At 45.8% G+C, this 19,756-nt stretch overlaps 1 protein-coding gene across 1 annotated transcript; it reads left to right on the top strand.

Moving 5' to 3' along the window:
- The first annotated feature begins 229 nt into the window (after nucleotides 1–229).
- On the top strand, nucleotides 230–19,303 carry slco1c1 (solute carrier organic anion transporter family, member 1C1). The gene is made up of 15 exons (XM_062518756.1): nucleotides 230–474; nucleotides 2,396–2,553; nucleotides 7,159–7,300; nucleotides 8,735–8,867; nucleotides 9,757–9,878; nucleotides 10,414–10,560; nucleotides 11,143–11,241; nucleotides 11,888–12,121; nucleotides 13,033–13,197; nucleotides 13,716–13,911; nucleotides 14,220–14,385; nucleotides 15,643–15,812; nucleotides 17,994–18,058; nucleotides 18,214–18,331; nucleotides 19,048–19,303. The coding sequence occupies exons 2-15, from the start codon at nucleotides 2,410–2,412 to the stop codon at nucleotides 19,301–19,303; spliced, it is 2,157 nt and encodes a 718-aa protein (XP_062374740.1). The 5' UTR covers nucleotides 230–474; nucleotides 2,396–2,409.
- Nucleotides 19,304–19,756: the final 453 nt, after the last annotated feature.

The following is a 19,756-nucleotide window of genomic DNA, read 5'->3' on the forward strand; positions in this document are numbered from 1 at the left end:
CTCAACTGAAAAACATTTCCCTCTCGATCCTTTGGTCTGAAATGCATATACAGCGAAACAAATCAATCCTGTGTCATCTCTCTCTTGGCGCTCCCAGGGGTCATCACGTGTTTGAGCCAATTCTTCAAGCGCCTTGAACACCGTTCCAACAACTGTTTCACTTCAGTGAGCCAGGGACGCTGTTGTGAAAGGAGGCAGATTTACGTCAAATGACCACGGTGTACAAAATCTCTGTGAACTGACCTAAAACTGAGAGGTTTGGATTTGACGCGGAACTCTTGAGACTTACACTGAGAACGAGTGCCTTTTCGTCCTCACCCTTATGAAGTTTCAATAAAGCCCAACACATCGGCAGCGCGTGCGTCAGCATTGTAGACTCACCTCGTTCCAAAGAAAATACTTGTCTTTCATTTGGTTCTAACGCCCTTGAAGAAGGTGAAAAGTTAACCTGGCACGCGGATTACCCAGAATTTGGTGAGTATCAGTGTTCTTACAGTATGTTGATTTAGATGATTTAAGTGAACTGCTGGTTTCCATCTGGAACAGATATGTTAGCCCTTCGCGCAATTGCGCGCTGTCACGTCGTAGAACTGGGGAAATCTGACTTCGATTTTTTTTAAATGAACACATTGTACTCCATAAATAATGGTACAACTAATATAGACTAAATATTGTCTAGTTGAATGTAGGATGAACATTGAGAAGGGCGCCTCATAGCAGACTTGTGCTCATTCATAGGCTATATTTGTTAAAAAAGTTACATTCTGTTTGAACTTCATGTCAAAAGCCCTATTGTTTTCCAAACCCCGTCTATGTGTTATCTTGTTTAAAATAGTTTTATTGTGTTAAAAGGTTATATAACTGCTGTGGCAAGGCATTTTAAATAATGCAGTTGTCTGACTTTCAAGGCTTATCTCCATGGTAAGGGCTTTCATTCATGCCGGTTCGTTGATTTGTCAGAGTCATGGATTAGCCGTGAGTCGAGGCGCAGTGCAGGGCTTAATAAGCAGCCACTAATTAGATAGAGTGCGCGTGGTCAGGGACACACTCGTTGTCATGACTTCTGGGTCCTACGCAGCCTCATCAATTAAAGCGCCAACGGGTTGTTTACCTCCTGATCAGTAGCCTATGCATTAAACTCTCCACATCACTTAACAGTGACGCAGTAATGATATGGGAAGTCGGCAAATTCTGATTAGCAAACACTGATCAGGTGAAAAGATGCAGATTTACATATGGTCGCTAATTTGCAGCGAGGTGAAGCACCATAGGCAATGTTGAGCCATCCCCAAGGCTTAAATGTATAGACAGTGTATTATCGTGTGATGTCTATTGCGCACTATATGATAAGCGCAGATACATTATCTACATTGTTGCAGAATTATAGATATTTTATCTATACTATTATACAATATTTATTATACTGAAATAAGAATTCCATGTGCAATCTCTGAACTTCAGTGGAATTTCTTTATGAAGTGACGTTAAATCCTTGTGATAGCCTATGACCTAATGCCCAGATTATATCCATCAAGAACAGCACAAAACATGCCACATGACGTGATTAAGAGTTAGATTATAATGTTTAATCTGAACTTTGTGGAATCTATACCATTTAGAAGGACATCTGGAGCTAACAGTGCATTTTGCAAGAAGATGCAGAGGAAAAAAAGCAGGCAATATTGTAGTTTTTGCTTCTTTTTTGCTTTTTCATTGTAACAAAAAACCCCTTTGTGTGGGAAATAATTGCCAGTCACCAGTTTATATTAAGTATCATAGCTTCCCACGACCTTTCCCTGTGTGAGGTATATTGTATCGTGACTGCTGCATGTGTATGATTGTGTTAACTGTTGTTGTTGTGTTAGCGCTAGCACCACACCACACGTCTTTGCTGACACTCCACCTTTGGGCATTTCACATGACTTGAGAGGGCAGCGGCTTGATGCCCTGTACTGTACTGTATGTAGAGCAGGGAATTTCATTCAACACTCACTTTTCCTGAGTTTACCAAGGGATATAAATAAACGTGTCGTGAGAACTGATAAATGGACAATTGCTTTTTTATTTAATGTTGCCTTTTTGCTTTCCATAATAACTCAAATCATTATTATCCTTAATAGTTTTAATGATTAATTGATATCGGCACTGTTTCGGATTCACAGCCTATATAAATGTTTGTATTCTATAATATTTTGAGAACTGTTTAGAGCCATTGTCTTCCATTTTCATAGTATGACCATGTGTATGTTTTCGTTTTGCCATTACTTGCGAGTTATAAGCTCTTATAACCCGCGGCCTGTGATTCCCTGTGTGCTTTGGCAAACACGTTGTTTATTTATCTTTTGGAGATGTGAGGTAACAACAGAGGTCACACTCGTCCATTTTCTTCACACAGGGGTGCATGCATCAATGCCAAGAAATTTCATTAGGGAAACTCTGCCCAAGGAAAACGCGACTTCTCTGCCTAGGATGGATCACCCGGTCCAGGATGGGAGGTCACCGGTGAACAGGCCCATGCCTTCCAGGAATCCCTCCTCCTGCGCCAGCCTAAAGGTGAGGGTTACGTTTCGTCTCTGCCAGCCTCGTTGGAAAATCCTTTAAGCGGACATTCCTTAATAGTGCACAAGTACATAGTACACAACATTGTTCTCTAATTCTAGAGCACTTGCTCATACTTCTTTTCAAAAAAGTGTGCCTGCCTCTCTTGACAGGCTGCAGTTTGGGCTTTTGATGCAGTCTTTCATTTCATGCATTGAACTAAAGGCATTTTCTGAATGTGTTCTCCCTGGGCTTTTATACGGGACCACCATCCTGTGTGTGACATGCCTTGTTAGTTTACCGCCAGGAAGGCTCTTTGGTCAGACAAAAAAAAAGTGGACTCTTCTTTTCTTCCACTGAAGGTTGCGCCTCATCATTCACAGCATGAAGCGCCTTCTCTGCAGGTCAGTTTGAGTGCAACATGTGTGCCACATCACACAGTGGCTCCTTCGGGCTCCACTGATGTTTTTTTACGGACCCCAATCGTGAAGGTCCGGGCCAGACAAGCCTCAGTTGAAAATATAGTGACAAAAATGTCTCATTCCTGATGCGTGGTGGTCCAAAGGCGTGTCTAATAAACTAATATGTTGGTCAGTGACTGATGGGAATTTCATACTTTGTTTTTTCACTGGATTATGTCAGTGTGAGACAATGGCATGAAAGCCTCACAATGAGATTATCTCAAGGACCACCAGCACCTAAAAGGTTATTTCCTGGAATCGGATCATGTTGGATGTGACATGTTTGCTATTAGTTGGCTGTGACCTTAATCCAGGGAGTATAATAATAATTATAGTATAGTTTTGGTCTCAATAATGCAATAATCCTGGCCCAGCAAGCTTTAGGTCTGATTCATATTTTATATGTAAATACTAGATTTAAAAAAAAAAAATGTGAATGTCACACACTGCCATTTGTGTATGAATAATACCATGGCCAAGAATAACTTGAAGAAAGACAGCATTGTAACAGCGCCTTCTACAAGCCGTATGTCCAGCGAAAGCTGATTAGCCAGTACAGTGCTGGTTCTGTGTAGACGCTGCTACTGAAACGTGCTACTGGGATTTTGATTTAATCACCGCAGGCCATTGAAAGCCACCACCAAGGTTGTGCAGGGGAAAAAAAAAACCTCTAAGACCCCCCATGTCAGCACTGATCTCAAAAAAGTATGGGTGTTCTCATTGTCAATGGGGTCCTTGGTGGGTGTGAGTGTGTGTGTGTGTGTGTGTGTGTGTGTGTGTGCCGGGACTGATCCATTTCACAGTGCTTTTTGGCTGTCACATGGCACACGAGCCGCATGGCAGCACGAGAGCTTATTGACACGCCAGCGTCCTGCCGCGTTGTTGCCCGGGCATCCATGCGTCTTAAGAACCAGGTGACATGTGAGGGCCGCGGGGCAGACGAAGGACAGCACGCGCTTTGTTGCACGGACAACGTGTGTGTGCAGCGTGGTGCGCGCGGGAGGATACGGATAGGCACACACACACACGCACACACACGCACACACACACACACGCACACACACACACACACGCACGCACACACACACACACACGCACGCACACACATACAGTGTAGCACACACACACACACACACATATACTCTCAAATGGTGGCTCGTTCATTCGCATCTGTGGGGCTCTGTGTTGGCTGTGCCTGCTGGTTGTTTTTCGCGCCTCCACTTGAAATGTGATCCAGCGGCTGATGCTGAAGGGTTCACAGGCGCGGCCACCTCGCTGCCACCCCTCCCCTAAAGATTTACGGTCGGGCCTGGTTATGGAGACCTACTGTTACGAGCAGTGTCAGCTGATGGCCTTTCAGTGTGCCAGCCTCTCTCACATTATGCAGTAAAAGATAGAGCACTTTCACTCTGCCGTTTGTTTCCTTTTCATCTGGGTGAACTCACTGTGTTTTGTTCGGCCATGACTTGGTAATGTTTAGTCAGCAGAATGTAGATGATAGTCGGACAGAATTCAGAATTTCTTAACCTTTTTTTTATCTTTTCTTTTTTTTTTAAAGGCATACCAATCTCAAAGAAGGCTCACACCCTGTTCTGTTCACCCCCCCTCTCTCTTTTCTTTCTCTCTTTTCTCTCTGCATGCTTCTCTCTGACTTTTCCTGTTGCTCTTTCTCTTCTCTTTCAATCTCACTGCACCCTGCCTCTCTCTCCCTCCTTCTCTGTCTCTATTTGTATTCCTTTCTTTATCTCTCTCCCTCCCTCTCCCTCTCCCTCTCCCTCTCTCTCTCTCTCTCTGTCTCTCTCTCTTTCTCTCTCAGTCTTTAATGAAGTGGTTGCGTCAGTGATGTCAGCTGCCTCTTATTTCTGCATTTAGGCTTTCCCATTCAAAGAATGCCAGACAGGATAGAGCCACTTCCCACAGGGATGTGGTGGTGTTAAACATCCCAGGAAGTCTTAGGCTCACTGATCCACCGTGCTGCTGACCGAGTGCTGACAACACAGACTGGCAATGCATTTTTTGACCTACTTTTCTTTTTTTGATTTGCTGGATCTGTGGTAAGAACACAAACAAAGGTTGTTTTCATCATTGAGGAACTTTTTTTTTTCTCGACACTTTTTCAAAAAGTAACCAGCCGGCCTGTATGGAGAGTGTGTGTGTGTCATAGGCGTGACTTTTATGTTTGCGAGGGGTGATCAGATTTTGAGGAATAGGACAAGCACCATTGTATCAAGACTTCTGAAGCTTCAGTGCCAAAAATTATTAGTTGACTTAATATAACCAAGTCAAGTCATCTTGTTGCTCTGACTGAGTTATGCCAATGTGTAGTGACAAGTGTATGTGTGCGTAATGAACTTGACACTGACTTAACTCAATCAAAGCAAGAAGATGACTTGACTAGGTTAAGAATAATTTTCTAGAGTGTGAGATCAGCTATTTTATGTGGTGTGTTTCTCTTCTAAGCAAGGCCAGTGCAGTCTTTGGCTAATGGATATTTTTCTTGAGTTTTGCATTTTGTGCCTTTGGATGCTTTAAACTGTAACCATAACAATTTTGTTCAGAATGTGATCCTCAGGGACCAAACATTGCTAGGCTATGGTGCCGTGCCAACACGTTTTGTGATATAAAAATGATAACATAAATAAATCTAATAAACAATAATATATCAGTTATGATAGTAGTCATAGTTAATAACCACCATCTGTATTCATTGGCTGTGGTATTAAAAAGAAACAAAAAACAAAAAACAAACTTTGTTTTACTTTTACTTTGTATTACTATTTAGACATCTATACACAGTACATTTTGTGTCGACGTCCCTTGTTGATGATGTTTGCCTACATCACTTTGGATTCCTGCCAATTGGAGAGAGCCATCCAAGGGAGGGCTGTTGTTGCCTTGGGGGACTTCAGAGTAGCCATGAATTTTTCAATGCTGGTGTAATTATTTGCTGAGTGCATTTTTATTTATTTTCGTTCTGCTTTGCAATGCTGAATTGATGATGTGTTGCCGTACATACTGTAAGTGCATGAAAGGTTAAGCCTTAATGAAGACTCAGTTCATCAGCAACATGTAAAGTATGTTCCCCTTTGCTGCACCACCATTCATAATCACTGTTGTTACTTGTCCGCCTTTTTTGAAATTATTTTCTTTTGACAACTTTTGTTCATCGCTACCCCTTCTTTCTATTTTCACTCCTTTCTTTTCAGTCTCTTTACTCTTTGTTTTCCTCCCTCTCCTCCTCCTGCACTCTCTCTCTCTCTCTTCAGTGTGTTCATTAGCCTTTGACGCAGTGTGTTTAAATGCACATGCATGCGCATATGTGTGAGTGCTCATACTGTGTGTGTGTGTGTGTGTGTGTGTGTGTGTGTGTGTGTGTGTGTGTGTGTGTGTGTGTGTGTGTGTGTGTGTGTTTGTGTGTGTGTGTGTGTGTGTGTGTGTGTGTGATAAACCCTGTGCTGGTGAAGATATGCCACTGAGAGGGTGCATACAGAATGAGGCTGCTGATTGTAAGACTCGCTGTGTGTGTGTGTGTGTGTGTGTGTGTGTGTGTGTGTGTGTGTGTGTTGGAGGTTCTGGGGTGGTTAGGAGGGAGGCATGATGTGATAGCGGTTGTTAGCGGCTTCACGAATGCTGCAGCCTCACTCCTGTCATTATCAAGCTCCCCAGTAGCTCCACGTTGCCTCTGCCACCAGGCTTGAGTCACTGCCTTCAGGTTGCCCAACTGCTCTTGCTGGAGCGAGTGTGACATAAGCTCCTTTAATCTCCTGTTATTTTTTTTGTTCACTGGTACCCCCTGCCATTCCTCCCACCCCAGCACTGCAGTAGGACTCCAATGTTGCCCCCCCCCCAACACACACACACACACACAATCCCTCCATGTTCATCCTCTCTGGCTCGCCTCTCTCTCAGCCATGTTCATCCTCTCGCTCACTCTGCCTCTCTCCCTATTGATTTGAATCCATATTTATGAGGTAAGGTTGAGGCATCCAAAAATAGGCTAATGAGTACAGTGAACTGCTGGTTGTGAAATGATACATTTATATCTCTCCCCATGTTCTCTCTATCTCCCTCTCTCTCTTTCTCTCTCTCTTTCTCTCTCTCTTTCTGTTTCTCTTTCTCTTTATCTTGCACACTCTCTTTCTCCCTTTTTTCATTCTAGATGTTCCTTGTGGCCTTGTCCTTTGCTTATTTCGCCAAGGCATTGTCGGGGAGCTATATGAAAAGCACAATAACGCAGCTGGAGAGGCGCTTTGACATCCCCAGTTATTTAGTTGGTGTCATTGATGGGAGCTTTGAAATAGGTAAGCACCAGATCCTCCTGCGTCATGGACGCCTCCTCAAAACACTATTTTTACATGCTTTTGATTTTGGGGGGCGGGTGGGTGGGGGGGCGGGTGGGAGGATGATACACGCTGCTCTCTCCAGGAAACCAGACAGCTGCACCGTTCTCTTACATGACATGAAGTTGTTAGCTACGTGAAGGAAAGAGATATAGAGTGCTCTGTGTCTGCAACAACCAAGGGCAGCATAGATATTTATACGTAGATGATGTTTGCCTCCTAATAGAACGTAACGGATAGGGTATCTAGGTTTCCGTTTATGAGTCAGAGTTGCTAGGCCTGTTGTATTTCATATGCCACACGCCCAGTGCTTGCATGCTTCTGGCCAATTGTGTCGGCCAGGGTTTGTTGCTGTAAGTGGGCCCTCTGAGTTGCTCTGTATGCATGGAGCTATTGTGCCTGTCCGTGGGGGATCAAGAGCCTCGGCACGAGCGTGAAGTCCGTAAAGGCGGAGAGGGGAGAGCTGGGGCTCAAGCCACACTGCAGCACCCCTCTCACGTGGCAGTGGCAGCCAGGGTTTCCATAGGAGCGTTTCCATGGGAACGAGGTAGTGAGCAGAGAGAGAGAGAGAGAGAGAGAGAGAGAGAGAGGGGGGGGGGGTTTGGGGTGTGAGGAGTGGAGAAGAGTGGAGTGGAGAGAGGCGGCGAGGTTGGTTCCTGCAGTGTCACGGGGAGGGATCATGTGTCGCGACACTGGGTTAGCCACCAAGCCACCTTCCTTCCTTCCTCCCCTCCCTCCTTCTCCACCCAATCCCCCATCTGTCCTGTGTCCAAAAGTGGGACACATCCTCAGCTCCAGGTGTCCCAGAGCTCAAGTCCCTCTTCTGTCTTTTCTCCAGCTTGAGGTTCTCTGCTTAAAGCCCTTGGTGGACTGACAGCCATACATATTAAGGAGCTTTTTTTAAAAAAAAGTTTTATCTCTGACTCTATTGAGTCAGGCAGAAGTGGTCCTCACAAGCCCCTGGCCCCAGAATGGCGAGACAGGAGAGAATAGAAGGACGAAGGACACAATAGCCATTCTTAGTTAGCATGGTTGGAAGTGGATCGTTATTGTTCTGAAGCCTTAGAATGTAGCCCTTCAGGGAAACTGGAGTTGGAACATGGAAATAGGCCAGAATTGAGCTCTAGATTTCTCAGAGGCTTAAATCCATATATTAGCCTAATTGACCCCATCCCATTTCCCCCGGCAGGAAGTTTTGTATTGCGCCCTTTGTCTGTATATTAAGGATTTCTTCGAAACAAGAGGCTAATTAATCCATTTGTATGACGTTTTGCTTATGTTAGGCTGAGAGGTCTTCTTGTTCTAAAGCCATTGAGGTAATTTCTGTCAGAACAACACGAGCAATTCAAGAGTGACTGAAATGTTCTAATTTTTACTCTCCTCTTCCCACACAAGGTAATTTGCTGGTGATTGCGTTTGTCAGTTACTTTGGGGCCAAGCTGCACAGACCGAAGATCATAGCAGTGGGGTGTCTGCTCATGTCTGTGGGGACTTTCCTCATTGCATTGCCACACTTCATTATCGGACGGTAAGCATGACGTGCGGGTGTGTGTGTGTGTGTGTGTGTTTGTTTGTGCGTGTGTGTGTGTGTGTGTGTGTGTGCGTGACTGCGTGTGTGTGTGTGTGTGTGTTTGTGCGTGTGTGTGTGTGTGTGTGTGCGTGCGTGCGTGTGTGTGTGTGTGTGTGTGTGTGTGTGTGTGTGTGTGTGTGTGTGTGTGGGGGGGGGGGGGGGGGTGGTCCAGGGTCCAGGCCACTCCTGTCTTACACGCAACAGGCTGAGTGCTTTTTTGGTCACATGCCTCTAGTCAAAGCATTTGAAAAGCTATTGCCAAAAGGCCATATGCACTGGTTTGTGTTTTGATTTGTTGTGCCCTGCTTGTCTACATATATGCATTATTTGGTCCGTCTTTCCCATTTGGGCTGTACAAAGAAATTCATGAACCAGACTGACTGTCTATACGTTATTCCGTGGGGCATAGATCAAGGAAAATCAATGTATATGAACCTTCCATTAAGACAAGCTGCAAGCTGCCTTAATCTCTGTTTAAAATATAGCTGTAGCTCTCTCCGAAGAATCACAGCAGTGACAAGTCAGCTCGAGAGTGTTTCCACGCACGCTACACTTTGATGTCTGTTTCATATGTAAATATTTCAGACGAAGACGCTAAAGTGTTTGTGTTGCGCTGAAGTCTCGCAGGTCTCTGTGTATAAATTATAGCAATGACACATTTTAGCGCCGTCGCTGACTCAATGCTAAACTGTGCGCCATCAGCTGTGCACACAGCACACACACGGCTCTGGTTTTGGCAGGTCTTTTGTGTGTGTGTGTGTGTGTGCTTGATTAATAATATAAGCCTGTTTCATGCCTTCCCCCTCTCATCTCTCTCTAAAACACTGTGTTGATGTTTTGTATACAGCTATAAGTTTGACTCATCGATTAGATCTTCAGTGAACTCAACCAATATCTTCTCTCCATGTCCAGCAAGCTCACCTGGTGTACTGTCTGCAGGTGACAACTCCTCTGAGGTGCCTACTGCAGGTGAACAGTCTCTTTGGTCACTTTGGGCTTCTCCATTGTAACAGATGCTATACTGTTCAGCGCTGTAGTGAGTCAGTGCTCATGGCTCTGTCTGTGATCCTGAAGGAAGTCGATATGTAAGCCGCCAAATTTCAGTATGCAGATGGAGGCTGATTGAATACAGTGTAATCAGATTGGCCGAGGCATGAATGTCACTGAATCCAAATGTCAGACAAGCACGCGCACACACACACACACACACACACACACACACACGGACACATTTCTTATCCATCTCACAGGCACACACAAACGCACACACGGACACAGGCACATTGCATGTGCATGCATGTATGCATGCAGACACGCACACACACACACACACACACACACACAGACACACACACACACGGACACATAGACAGACAGACAGACACATGCACGCACAAACAGAAATGTTCACAAATATCAAAATGAATTTACATTCTTCTTCAGTGTCTTCTGGCCGTGATTTGCAGACTCCATTTCATCCCATTCCCCCTTATGTGCATTCTAGGCTGTGAGCGGGAGTCCAGCCTATCCATGTGGATTTATGTTTTTCTGGGGAATGTATTACGCGGAATAGGGGAGACTCCTGTTCAGCCTCTCGGGATCTCATACATAGATGATCACGCTTTGGAAGAAAATGCAGCGTTCTACATTGGTGAGGCGTGCTTACATACTGTATATATATATATATGTATATACATATTCAATGTGCAACCTACTGCTTGGGGAGATTGTTCACCTGGGAACAACAAAGCAGCAAGAGGGTATCAACTGCTCTAGTGTCTGCATTACTGTGTGTAAAAGCTCTATACATATGTATAGGGGACTAAAAGTGCCACTTGAAGGTCCACTACAGCTCTGTTTAACATGCTGTGGAGATCTGTGGAGAAAAGTAAGGGCAGTAACTTTCTTACTGGAGAAAAAGAAGCCAATCAGTCCTACTTCAGAATGAGTGTCCTTACTCACAGCCCTTGATTAATCATTTAGTACAGAGAATTTCTACACTAGATTTGTCTTAGGTTTTAGGTGTTAGTCTCTTTCATGATTAATTTACCAAGCTTCACTTGTGAATTTCATCCATTTATGGGAGGGATTGTGTGGTACTGTGTATGTTAAAATATAAGTCTTTTGATTTATGATGTAATAAACACTATAATATTCCTTTTCTTTTTTTTGCTGTTTGGCAGCGAGCCCATTCACGTGTCAAAGCAATCGCTGTTTTTGTCCCTCGTGTCAGGTTGCGTCCAGACGATATCGGTCATTGGTCCCGTGTTTGGTTACTTGCTGGGAGCTTTGTGTGCCAAGATATATGTGGACATTGGATTTGTCAACATGGGTGAGTACGATACTCCGCGTGCAGCGGTGCCAATCATCTCAAAATACTCCTGGCAAACCCCCTGTCTAGACAGCAGAGACAGGCTATTCAACTCTGTTCTTAGATATTCCGACTACGTAGTGCACACACGATTCCTGGAGATCAGGGTTGTGAGGTTTACAGCCCGCCATAGCTCAAGGTATTCCTAGAGGTATTTTTTTTTTGTTGTGTGTGTGTTTCTCTTGGGAAGATTTTTTTCCGGGCCAATTTGCCCTAACTAAGTTTTGATCAAGCGAATCATCACGTGCGGAGGCACTCTGATCCCCTGCGTTAACGGCAACATGTCACTTCAGACACGGCACATTCCATTCACAGAGATCACAGAGCACTCGGCAAACTCTGATCCCCAGTTAAATGTCATTTTCTGAAACCCCATCTTTTCACTTGATGCGATTATCTTCTTCAGAAAACATGATTAATTCCCCCCCTCTGGATGCAGCGGTTGATTATAACGCTCAGATCTGAGACTCCGAGAAGTGCCAATTCTGCCAGCTAATCTGACACCACAGTACTTGTTTAACATGTTGCTATAGCGAAGCCTTTGCTTGTTATGCACGGTATACAATAACAGTGAGTGCACTGACAGCCATGCTGGTCTCTTCTCCAGAGAGCATTACCATTGCACCGGGGGACGCACGCTGGGTGGGGGCCTGGTGGCTGGGGTACCTCATCGCGGGGCTCATCACCCTGCTCTCGGCCATCCCCTTCTGGTTCCTGCCCAGGTCGCTGCCCATGCCCGCGGGCAAACAGTCGGAAAAGAGCTCCCCCGAGCACGCCAACTCCATCAAGGAGCACAAGTACCAGGCAGACGAACCCGCCAGCTGCCTGGAGATGGCCAAAGGTAAAACCGGCGGACCTTGGCTACCTGGTCAAGAGTCAGTTGAAGGTCTCTGAAGGTTGCTGAATAGGGCGCCAAATCAGGCATCATGCACTCTAAAAAATGTTGGGTTAGATATAACCCAACCTGAACCCAGCTGCTGGTTAACTATTGGACCAACACCGCATTGAGTTATACTAACCCAATGCACTGGGTAGAAGATTAAACCCAGCAGGTTGGGTATGATTCTAACCCAAAACGCTGGGTTATATCAACACAACATTAGTCAGATTGTATTATGATGAAGGAAGGTCAGTGTAGGAATAACTGCAGAGAAAAAACATTGGCTACGACTCACTGATATGTTGATTGTGGATGACGTCATTAGGTTTTGCACGTGTGTTACAAACCGTATGTATTTGTGTGGAGGAGAAGTGTCCAGGGTTATCAGTACTGCTGTCCCAACTGCACTACACTGCATATCTACACAGTCACCATTTTATCCCTCCCCTGCTGTAAGCAAGCCTGATGGAAGTACATATAATTCGCTAAATCAGGAGCATTCAGCTAATAAAAAACTGATGTCACTGAGGTCAAGCTGGTCAGCGGAGCAGGGACGGATGGATAACATGTAGTGCTGGGCAGACAAAAGAGAGCTGAGATTAAGATGGACATGAATTTGAACACTTTAAATGTGTTATTATGTTATTGTCCATCTAAGTATAGCATTCTTACCATGTAACATTGTTTTTGCGCTTCTGTGCTGTGCTTGTTAAATGTGTCACAAAAATAGAATGAAAGAGCTCGTTTGTTTCATATAGTCTTTCAAAGTTTTGGAAAGAGTTTGGCAGTAGCCTAATTCTATAAGAACTAACAGTGTGTGTGTGTGTGTGTGTGTGTGTGTGTGTGTGTGTGTGTGTGTGTGTGTGTTTCAGACTTTGTGCCAACATTAAAGTCTCTTCTTGGAAATCCCGTGTACTTGTTGTATCTGTGCGTGACCATTATCCAGTTCAACTCCCTCATTGGCATGGTCACATACAAGCCTAAATACATAGAACAGCATTATGGACAGTCTGCCTCAACTGCCAACTTTTTGATGGGTATGTATTACTCACTGTTATAAAGAATATAAACAGTCTTCTGTATTTAAGTTAAATCAATACATTATGTTTAGTGCACACAGCCCTATAGTTTCATCCGGTATCAGCAAGCAGCAGCCTCTGGCAGCTGGTAGCTCTCTCTTTCCTGTATGTCTTTCTCATTTTTATTCAAGACTTTTATTTGATGAATTACTAAAGCATGGCACAAGGCCAGCTTTCATTGCATATGAAAGAGAATATCAAATGTTGAAGCACTAATGGAATTGGCACATAAAAGGTACGCTTGAATTGGCTACTAATGGACAGCCAGTGGAACATCATCCACTTTTTGGTGTCGAAAAAAAAATAGACCATCTGCCTGTGCTCGCCCATTGTATCATCAAAAGCGCCTCATCTCTGTGTGCTCAGCCTCATTACGGTGCTGCAGGAACGGGATTGGCTTTGGCCTGAATGGGTGGGTGACAGAGAGACATTTTTTTTTTGTTTCATCTTTTCCACATGCTCCTGCGGGCTATCAGGAATCATAAACATCCCCGCCGTGGCTTTGGGAATGTTCTCGGGAGGCGTGGTCATGAAGAAGTTCAAGCTGAGCATCATGGGAGCGGCCAAGTTTGCGCTGGGAACGTCGCTGTTGGGCTACTTCCTGTCCCTCTTCTTCCTGGCCATGGGCTGCGAGAATTCCAAAGTGGCCGGCATAACCGTCAACTACCAAGGGTACGACCTCAAGGCTGCATTTCAGCCCAAAAAATTGTGATTGTATCTCGCCCCTGATTGCATCATTTCACAGTGCGTCTGTATAATATGAAATGCCTTTCCTGACCGAATACAAAATAATTCAACAAATTGGAGAAGACCGATTTAATTCAATATTGATTGGAATTTCGTCGTTGTCACAGATGAGCAGACAGGGCAAAATGCACACGAGTCACACACAAGTAATGTTCTGTTTGTGTGTGTGTGTGTCTTTGTGTGTGTGTGTGTGTGTGTGTCTTTGTGTGTGTGTGTGTCTTTGTTCTTTGAAGTGTGGAGGGCCTCTCTTATCACGAGAGCGCACTGTATATGGACTGCAACAGGGACTGCCAGTGCTCGGGGAAGGACTGGGATCCCGTGTGTGGGGAGAACGGCATCACGTACATCTCTCCCTGTCTGGCCGGCTGCCGCTCGTCCAGTGGCTCAGGGAAGAGCACGGTCAGTGTGTGTTTACTTGGGCATGGGTACACGGACACACATACACACACACACACACCCTGTACATGTCAAATACTTATGTGTTTCACAGATACAGTATACATGCCAAACCAGACACTCACTCAAGCGGCGGATGACAGGGCTTTCATCTGCTTTGGCCATGACAACAGAAGCATGCATGTCACGTTGGAATTCAGATCCTTTAAGTGAAACCGCAGCAAGACGAGGTCCACGAGACGAGACGCAGTCGTGCTCTTTCGGATCCTGCTCCTTCCCAGGGCTCATGTTGTTTCCTAGATTCTTCACACAGCATCCAAACATTCCCTTGTCTCACACCCCTCCCTATCCTTCCTTTCTGTTCCCTTTTCTTCTTCATGCACTCACACACACACACACACACACACACACACACACACACACACACACACACACACACACACACACACACAGTCTTAAGGCACATTTGCAGTACTCAGTCTTACTCATCCAATGTTAGACTCCAGTCACAGCCGTGATTATTATGGTCAGATGAGTGTTGCGTTTAATGCAGCTTCCCCGTGACCTAAGATTCTTTCTTCCTCAGGCATAATGGGCCTTTTGTGGCTTGAGTTGTGTATGTGACGGATTACTTTAATTCTAGAATCCTTGGCAGTATATAGAGTGCGTAAGTGTGATGTCACGTTTCCGTAACAAGCAACATTTCTGTTCTAAACGAACGAAATTCACAACGTGAAATCCTATGCCAGATGATTGTTTTACAGAAAAAGCCACGTTTTTGCGCAAATTAATTTACGAATTGACATTGGTTGACATTAGCTATCTTTATGTAGTTATAGACTAGCCCAGCTTGTCGTTACATTATAAACGTTGTTACTAGAAGTAGTAGGCCTACACCACTTCTTTTAGTACACCAGAAGCATACATAAACGCCTTGACATGGTAGTGATTTTTTACCGCTTAAAATGAATTTATTATAACACGGTGAGGCAATAGAAAATGCCATTTGCAGGAAATTGCGTTACCGGGACAACGTGACAATTTCACTTACGCACTCAGTTGTGGACTTGTTTCTGAACAAGCACCATAGAATGCAGTCAATGCGGTGACAGTGTCTCTCCTCCCTCCGATTATTTAGTGATTTGCTGACTTGTTTTGACTTTCTTTGACTTTCTGTCTTCCTTCCTTTCTTTCTTCCCTCCTTCCATCCTTTCTTTCTTTCTCTCCTTCTCTGTTCCTTTCTTTCTCTCCATCTCTCAGATGTTTGACCAGTGCAGCTGTGTTGCCGCGGGGAATATGACGGCTCGAGTGGGCCTCTGTCCGAACCGGAAGGCCTGCGACCGCATCTTTCCCTACTTCCTGGCCCTGTCCGTGGTCACCTCCTTCATCATCTCGCTGGGTGGCACGCCAGGATACATGCTCCTCATCAGGTCCTGCTCTCTCCTTCAGCGCATCCGTTATTACATCTACAGTTAGAGGATAAAGCTTTCGGATGCTTTCACCTAAATCAAGCTTCATTAAGTTAGGACACCCTCTAGCAAGCATGTAGCTTCGGAAAGAAAACACAACATACTATTTCTAGTCAATCTGAGAGGGAGCACAAAGCAGACTGTGGAGATGAGCTGTAGGTGTGAGAGTCTAAGGTCCTTTTTGAGGATTTTTAAAGGGAAAGACACTCATGCTCTCATAGTTATAATCCTATTCCCCATGTTATCTTTGGTGTGAATTGTTAAATCCTCCTGTAAGAGTCACTATGATGAACAATGACCATATTCTGCCCCACACACACAATCTCCCATCCCCTTGCCTCAAGGCCTTTACTCTGTGCATGTTTCAACCTGCCATAGGTCAGTAGTCATGTGTGCCAGATTGAATTGACTACCATTTATTCTCAACAAGAACAAACTTTCAGAGTAGGCCCAAATCACATGGGGGCAGGGCCTTTTTTTCTTCCAAAGGGTTGGGGAGGGGAAGGGGGGGGGGGGGGTTATTGAATTATTTTCCTTTAAACACCACCGTCCTGGTGCAGAGTAAATTTGGGATGAAGAGGTCTTGTGTCTCTCTCCCTCGGTACGTTGTCTCCCCTCCCCATCTGCTGGAAAAGGGGAAAGCAGATTACAGACATCAACAAGCGACGAGTGCAACAACCCGGTTTTGTTAATATGATCTTTTCCCTTTCGTCTTCTCTCTCTCTCTCTCTCTCCCCCCCCCCCCCCCCCCCCCCCCCCCGTCATGGTCGTCGTAAATTCGTCAATTTCCCCGCCGCCACCGCATGCCTCGTTTGAGGGGAAGGTCACGACTCAGTCAGCGCTGACGTTTCACTGATTTTTTGGGCCGAGAGACTGCTGACTCGCACGGCGCCCCACGCGACCTGCCATTGGCTGGTTCAAAAGGTCTCACGCTGCGACTCAGCCACAGCGAGACACACATTGCTTCACTCACCTCGTGGGTTCTAACCCCCCCCCCCCCCCCCAACCCTCTCTGCTGCGAGGAGACTTGGAGCGTGCTCGAATCCATCAGCTTTTCTGAAAGCCCAATCAGCTGACCGGGAAGGAATGCGTCGGCCTGCGCTGGCCTCAAATTAGGTTACCTACAAGGCCAGAGGCAGCGCCCTTCTATCTCTCTTTGGGCTCATCTGTTCACGTGCGCGGTTCTTTCCCCCGGAGATGAGATGCAGTTTGTTGTTGAAATCGCACCACCTGTTTCTCACAAGAGGAGCATTCCACTGGTGTCCATGGTCATCAGAGAGGGCAGAGGCTAAAGGGGGACCAGAGTTGTTGCATTCTTTATGTGTGTGATCTGTGTGGTGTGTGTGTGTGTGTGTGCGCGTGTGCGTGCATGCGTGCTAGCGTGCGTGCATGCGTGTGTGTGATGTGTATGTGTGTGTGTGTGTGTGTGTGTATGATGTGTTGTGTTGTGTTGTGTGTTGTGCATGTGTATGTGTGTGTCTGACTGTGTATGTGTTTGTTGTGTGCTGTGTGTGTGTGTCTGTGCGTGTGTGTGTTGTGTGTGTGTATGTGCGTGTCTGTGCGTGTGTGTGTTGTGCGTGTGTGTTTGCACGTACGGTCTCATCGCACACTCATTTGCATTCAATGCAAAGCAGAGTGGACACCAAGGGCAGAGCTTAAGCACCTTTGAGAGAACCCCGGCTCGCCCCCCCGCCCCCCCGCCCCCCATCCCATCCCTTCAGTCCCAGCAGATGAGCGCTCTCTGAAAGATGTGTGATAGTGTACTGACATGGCATCCCCTCTGCAGCAGCCTGCCGCGCACCACCGTGCATGACAATGAGCCTCCTCTTCATCCTCACGGTGACACGGCGAAGGCGTGAGCTTGAGCTGCCTGAACTGTGTAGATATTAGGACAGAGGACGGAGGAACTCTACTGCCTGAACTGTGTAGATATTAGGACAGAGGACGGAGGAACTCTACTGCCGAACTGTGTAGATATTAGGACAGAGGACGGAGGAACTCTACTGCCTGGCTGGTTGATTGACTCATTTCAACTCAGTGCCTCTGTGCTGATGATGTGTGAGGGAAACGAAAGTTGTTTTTTGCTGCACTTACCTTTGGTCGCTCACACGTCTTTTTTCTTGTTCTGTTATTCTGGTGTAGGTGCATCAAGCCGCAGCTGAAATCGTTAGCGTTGGGGTTCCACACACTGGCCACAAGGACCCTGGGTGAGTTGATTACGCTTCCTGTAATCCCCCCGACAAACAAAAACACCGTCAACAAAACAAAAATGTTTTGCATAAACACATGGAATCTGCAGAATTTGCATGGAATTGTACAGAAGCTGTACTGTAGGTTGGGTAAAATGCTCCTCGTCTTGCAGCTGGCATCCCGGCACCGATATACTACGGAGCCATAATCGACACCACCTGCCTGAAATGGGGCCGGACGAGCTGTGGGGGGCGAGGAGCGTGCAGGATCTATGACACTGCAGCGTACAGGTACACAACGCATCTATTCACCTCAAAACAATTCACCTCAATTACTCTAGTATACCTACAAGTTAGTAACACGTTCATTTGTTTTAGAAATACATTGAATGTCATTGCTGTTTTAAAGCTAGCTAGAAACACTTTTTTTTTTTTTGGTTTTACTGGTGATAACATTTAACATTCATTGCTTAAAAATGATGTTTCTAGATGAAGGTGTAGGAAGGTTCTAGAAACAGGACAGAATTGCTGAAATAAATGGATCTTAGTGAAGGAGAAAGTGAAACGCATTCTCTAGCACTGTGTAATCAACAATCTGGGTCATAATTGAAATGACTGGATGTGGGCTATATATCTGTCAATGAAATCAATGGGCTCAGTGTGTGATGAGGGACATTCATGGTGGGACTTTCCTCACAAGTCGATGTCTTTGAACCTCTAATTGAATTTCATTGCAGCAACAACTGCAAAAAAAAGCAGTGCATCCTGTGGATGTATGCTAAAGAAACAAGACATTTGCCAAGTTTGTTTACTAATCTTTGACTGCACCATGTGCCTCATGTGATTGATACTGACCTGAATTCTCCCACCTCTGTGCTGTGGCTGTGTGGCTGTGTTGCTGTGTGGCTGTGCTGCTGTGTGGCTGGACCTCTGGGCATCCTGCTGCGGCTGCCCGGTGCTCTGTTGACCCTTGACCCTTGACCCTCGGCGGCTGTTCCCGCGCGCAGGACGGCGTACCTGGGGCTGACGCTGGGCCTGCGTGCCGTCTCCTTCCTGCTCTGCATCTGGGGCTTTGTGGTGCTCCGGCGGCACGTGCGGAGGCAGGAGCGCGGCGCGGTGACCAACGGCAGGGTGGCCGGCCCGGTAGCGGCCGGCGCCGACGAGCTGGAGGCCCTCAGGAAGGAGGAGACCGTCGGGGCGGCCGGCAGCGACCAGTCCCAACGGAACTCGGACTGCTACCCGGAGCGGGAGACGCGCCTGTGAGTCACCCCCCCCCCCCCCGTCTCTCTCCCCCCAACTCCCCACAGCACCACTACACCCCCCCCCCCACCTGCTCCGCTCCCTTTGAGCGGCACACCTTCCCAGACCACACCGACCGCAGGCCAGCAGAACAGGGAATCTTGGGCTTCATCCAACAGATTTCACACAGCAAAAAAACAAAAACTGAAACCATACAGTTGCATACACACTTATATATTTGTACTGGATCCATGTAGGTGTCGTGAAAGAGGCCATCCGTTTTTTTTGTTATTTTTTTTTTTTAACAAAGATGAAAAGAAAACTCATGAATGTCCATGCTGTTTTGAAAATGTAGCAATGAATGTTGATTTCAGGTGTTTTTTGGTTTGTTTGGTTTTTTGGTACTAAATTTTATGAACAATATAATATATATTATATGTTTTTGTCAATGGTCAATTGTATAAACAATCTTTTTTA

The sequence above is a fragment of the Sardina pilchardus genome, chromosome 17, assembly GCF_963854185.1.
Source record: "Sardina pilchardus chromosome 17, fSarPil1.1, whole genome shotgun sequence".
Taxonomy (NCBI): Eukaryota; Metazoa; Chordata; class Actinopteri; order Clupeiformes; family Clupeidae; genus Sardina; species Sardina pilchardus.

What these genes read in the sequence shown, in the direction of transcription:
- slco1c1 (XM_062518756.1), top strand. Translation starts at nt 2,410, where the DNA reads ATGCCAAGAAATTTCATTAGGGAAACTCTGCCCAAGGAAAACGCGACT. An exon ending in CTGCCTGGAGATGGCCAAAG is followed by an intron (nt 12,122 to 13,032) that starts GTAAAACCGGCG and finishes TGTGTGTTTCAG; the next exon opens with ACTTTGTGCCAACATTAAAG. An exon ending in AACTGCCAACTTTTTGATGG is followed by an intron (nt 13,198 to 13,715) that starts GTATGTATTACT and finishes GCGGGCTATCAG; the next exon opens with GAATCATAAACATCCCCGCC.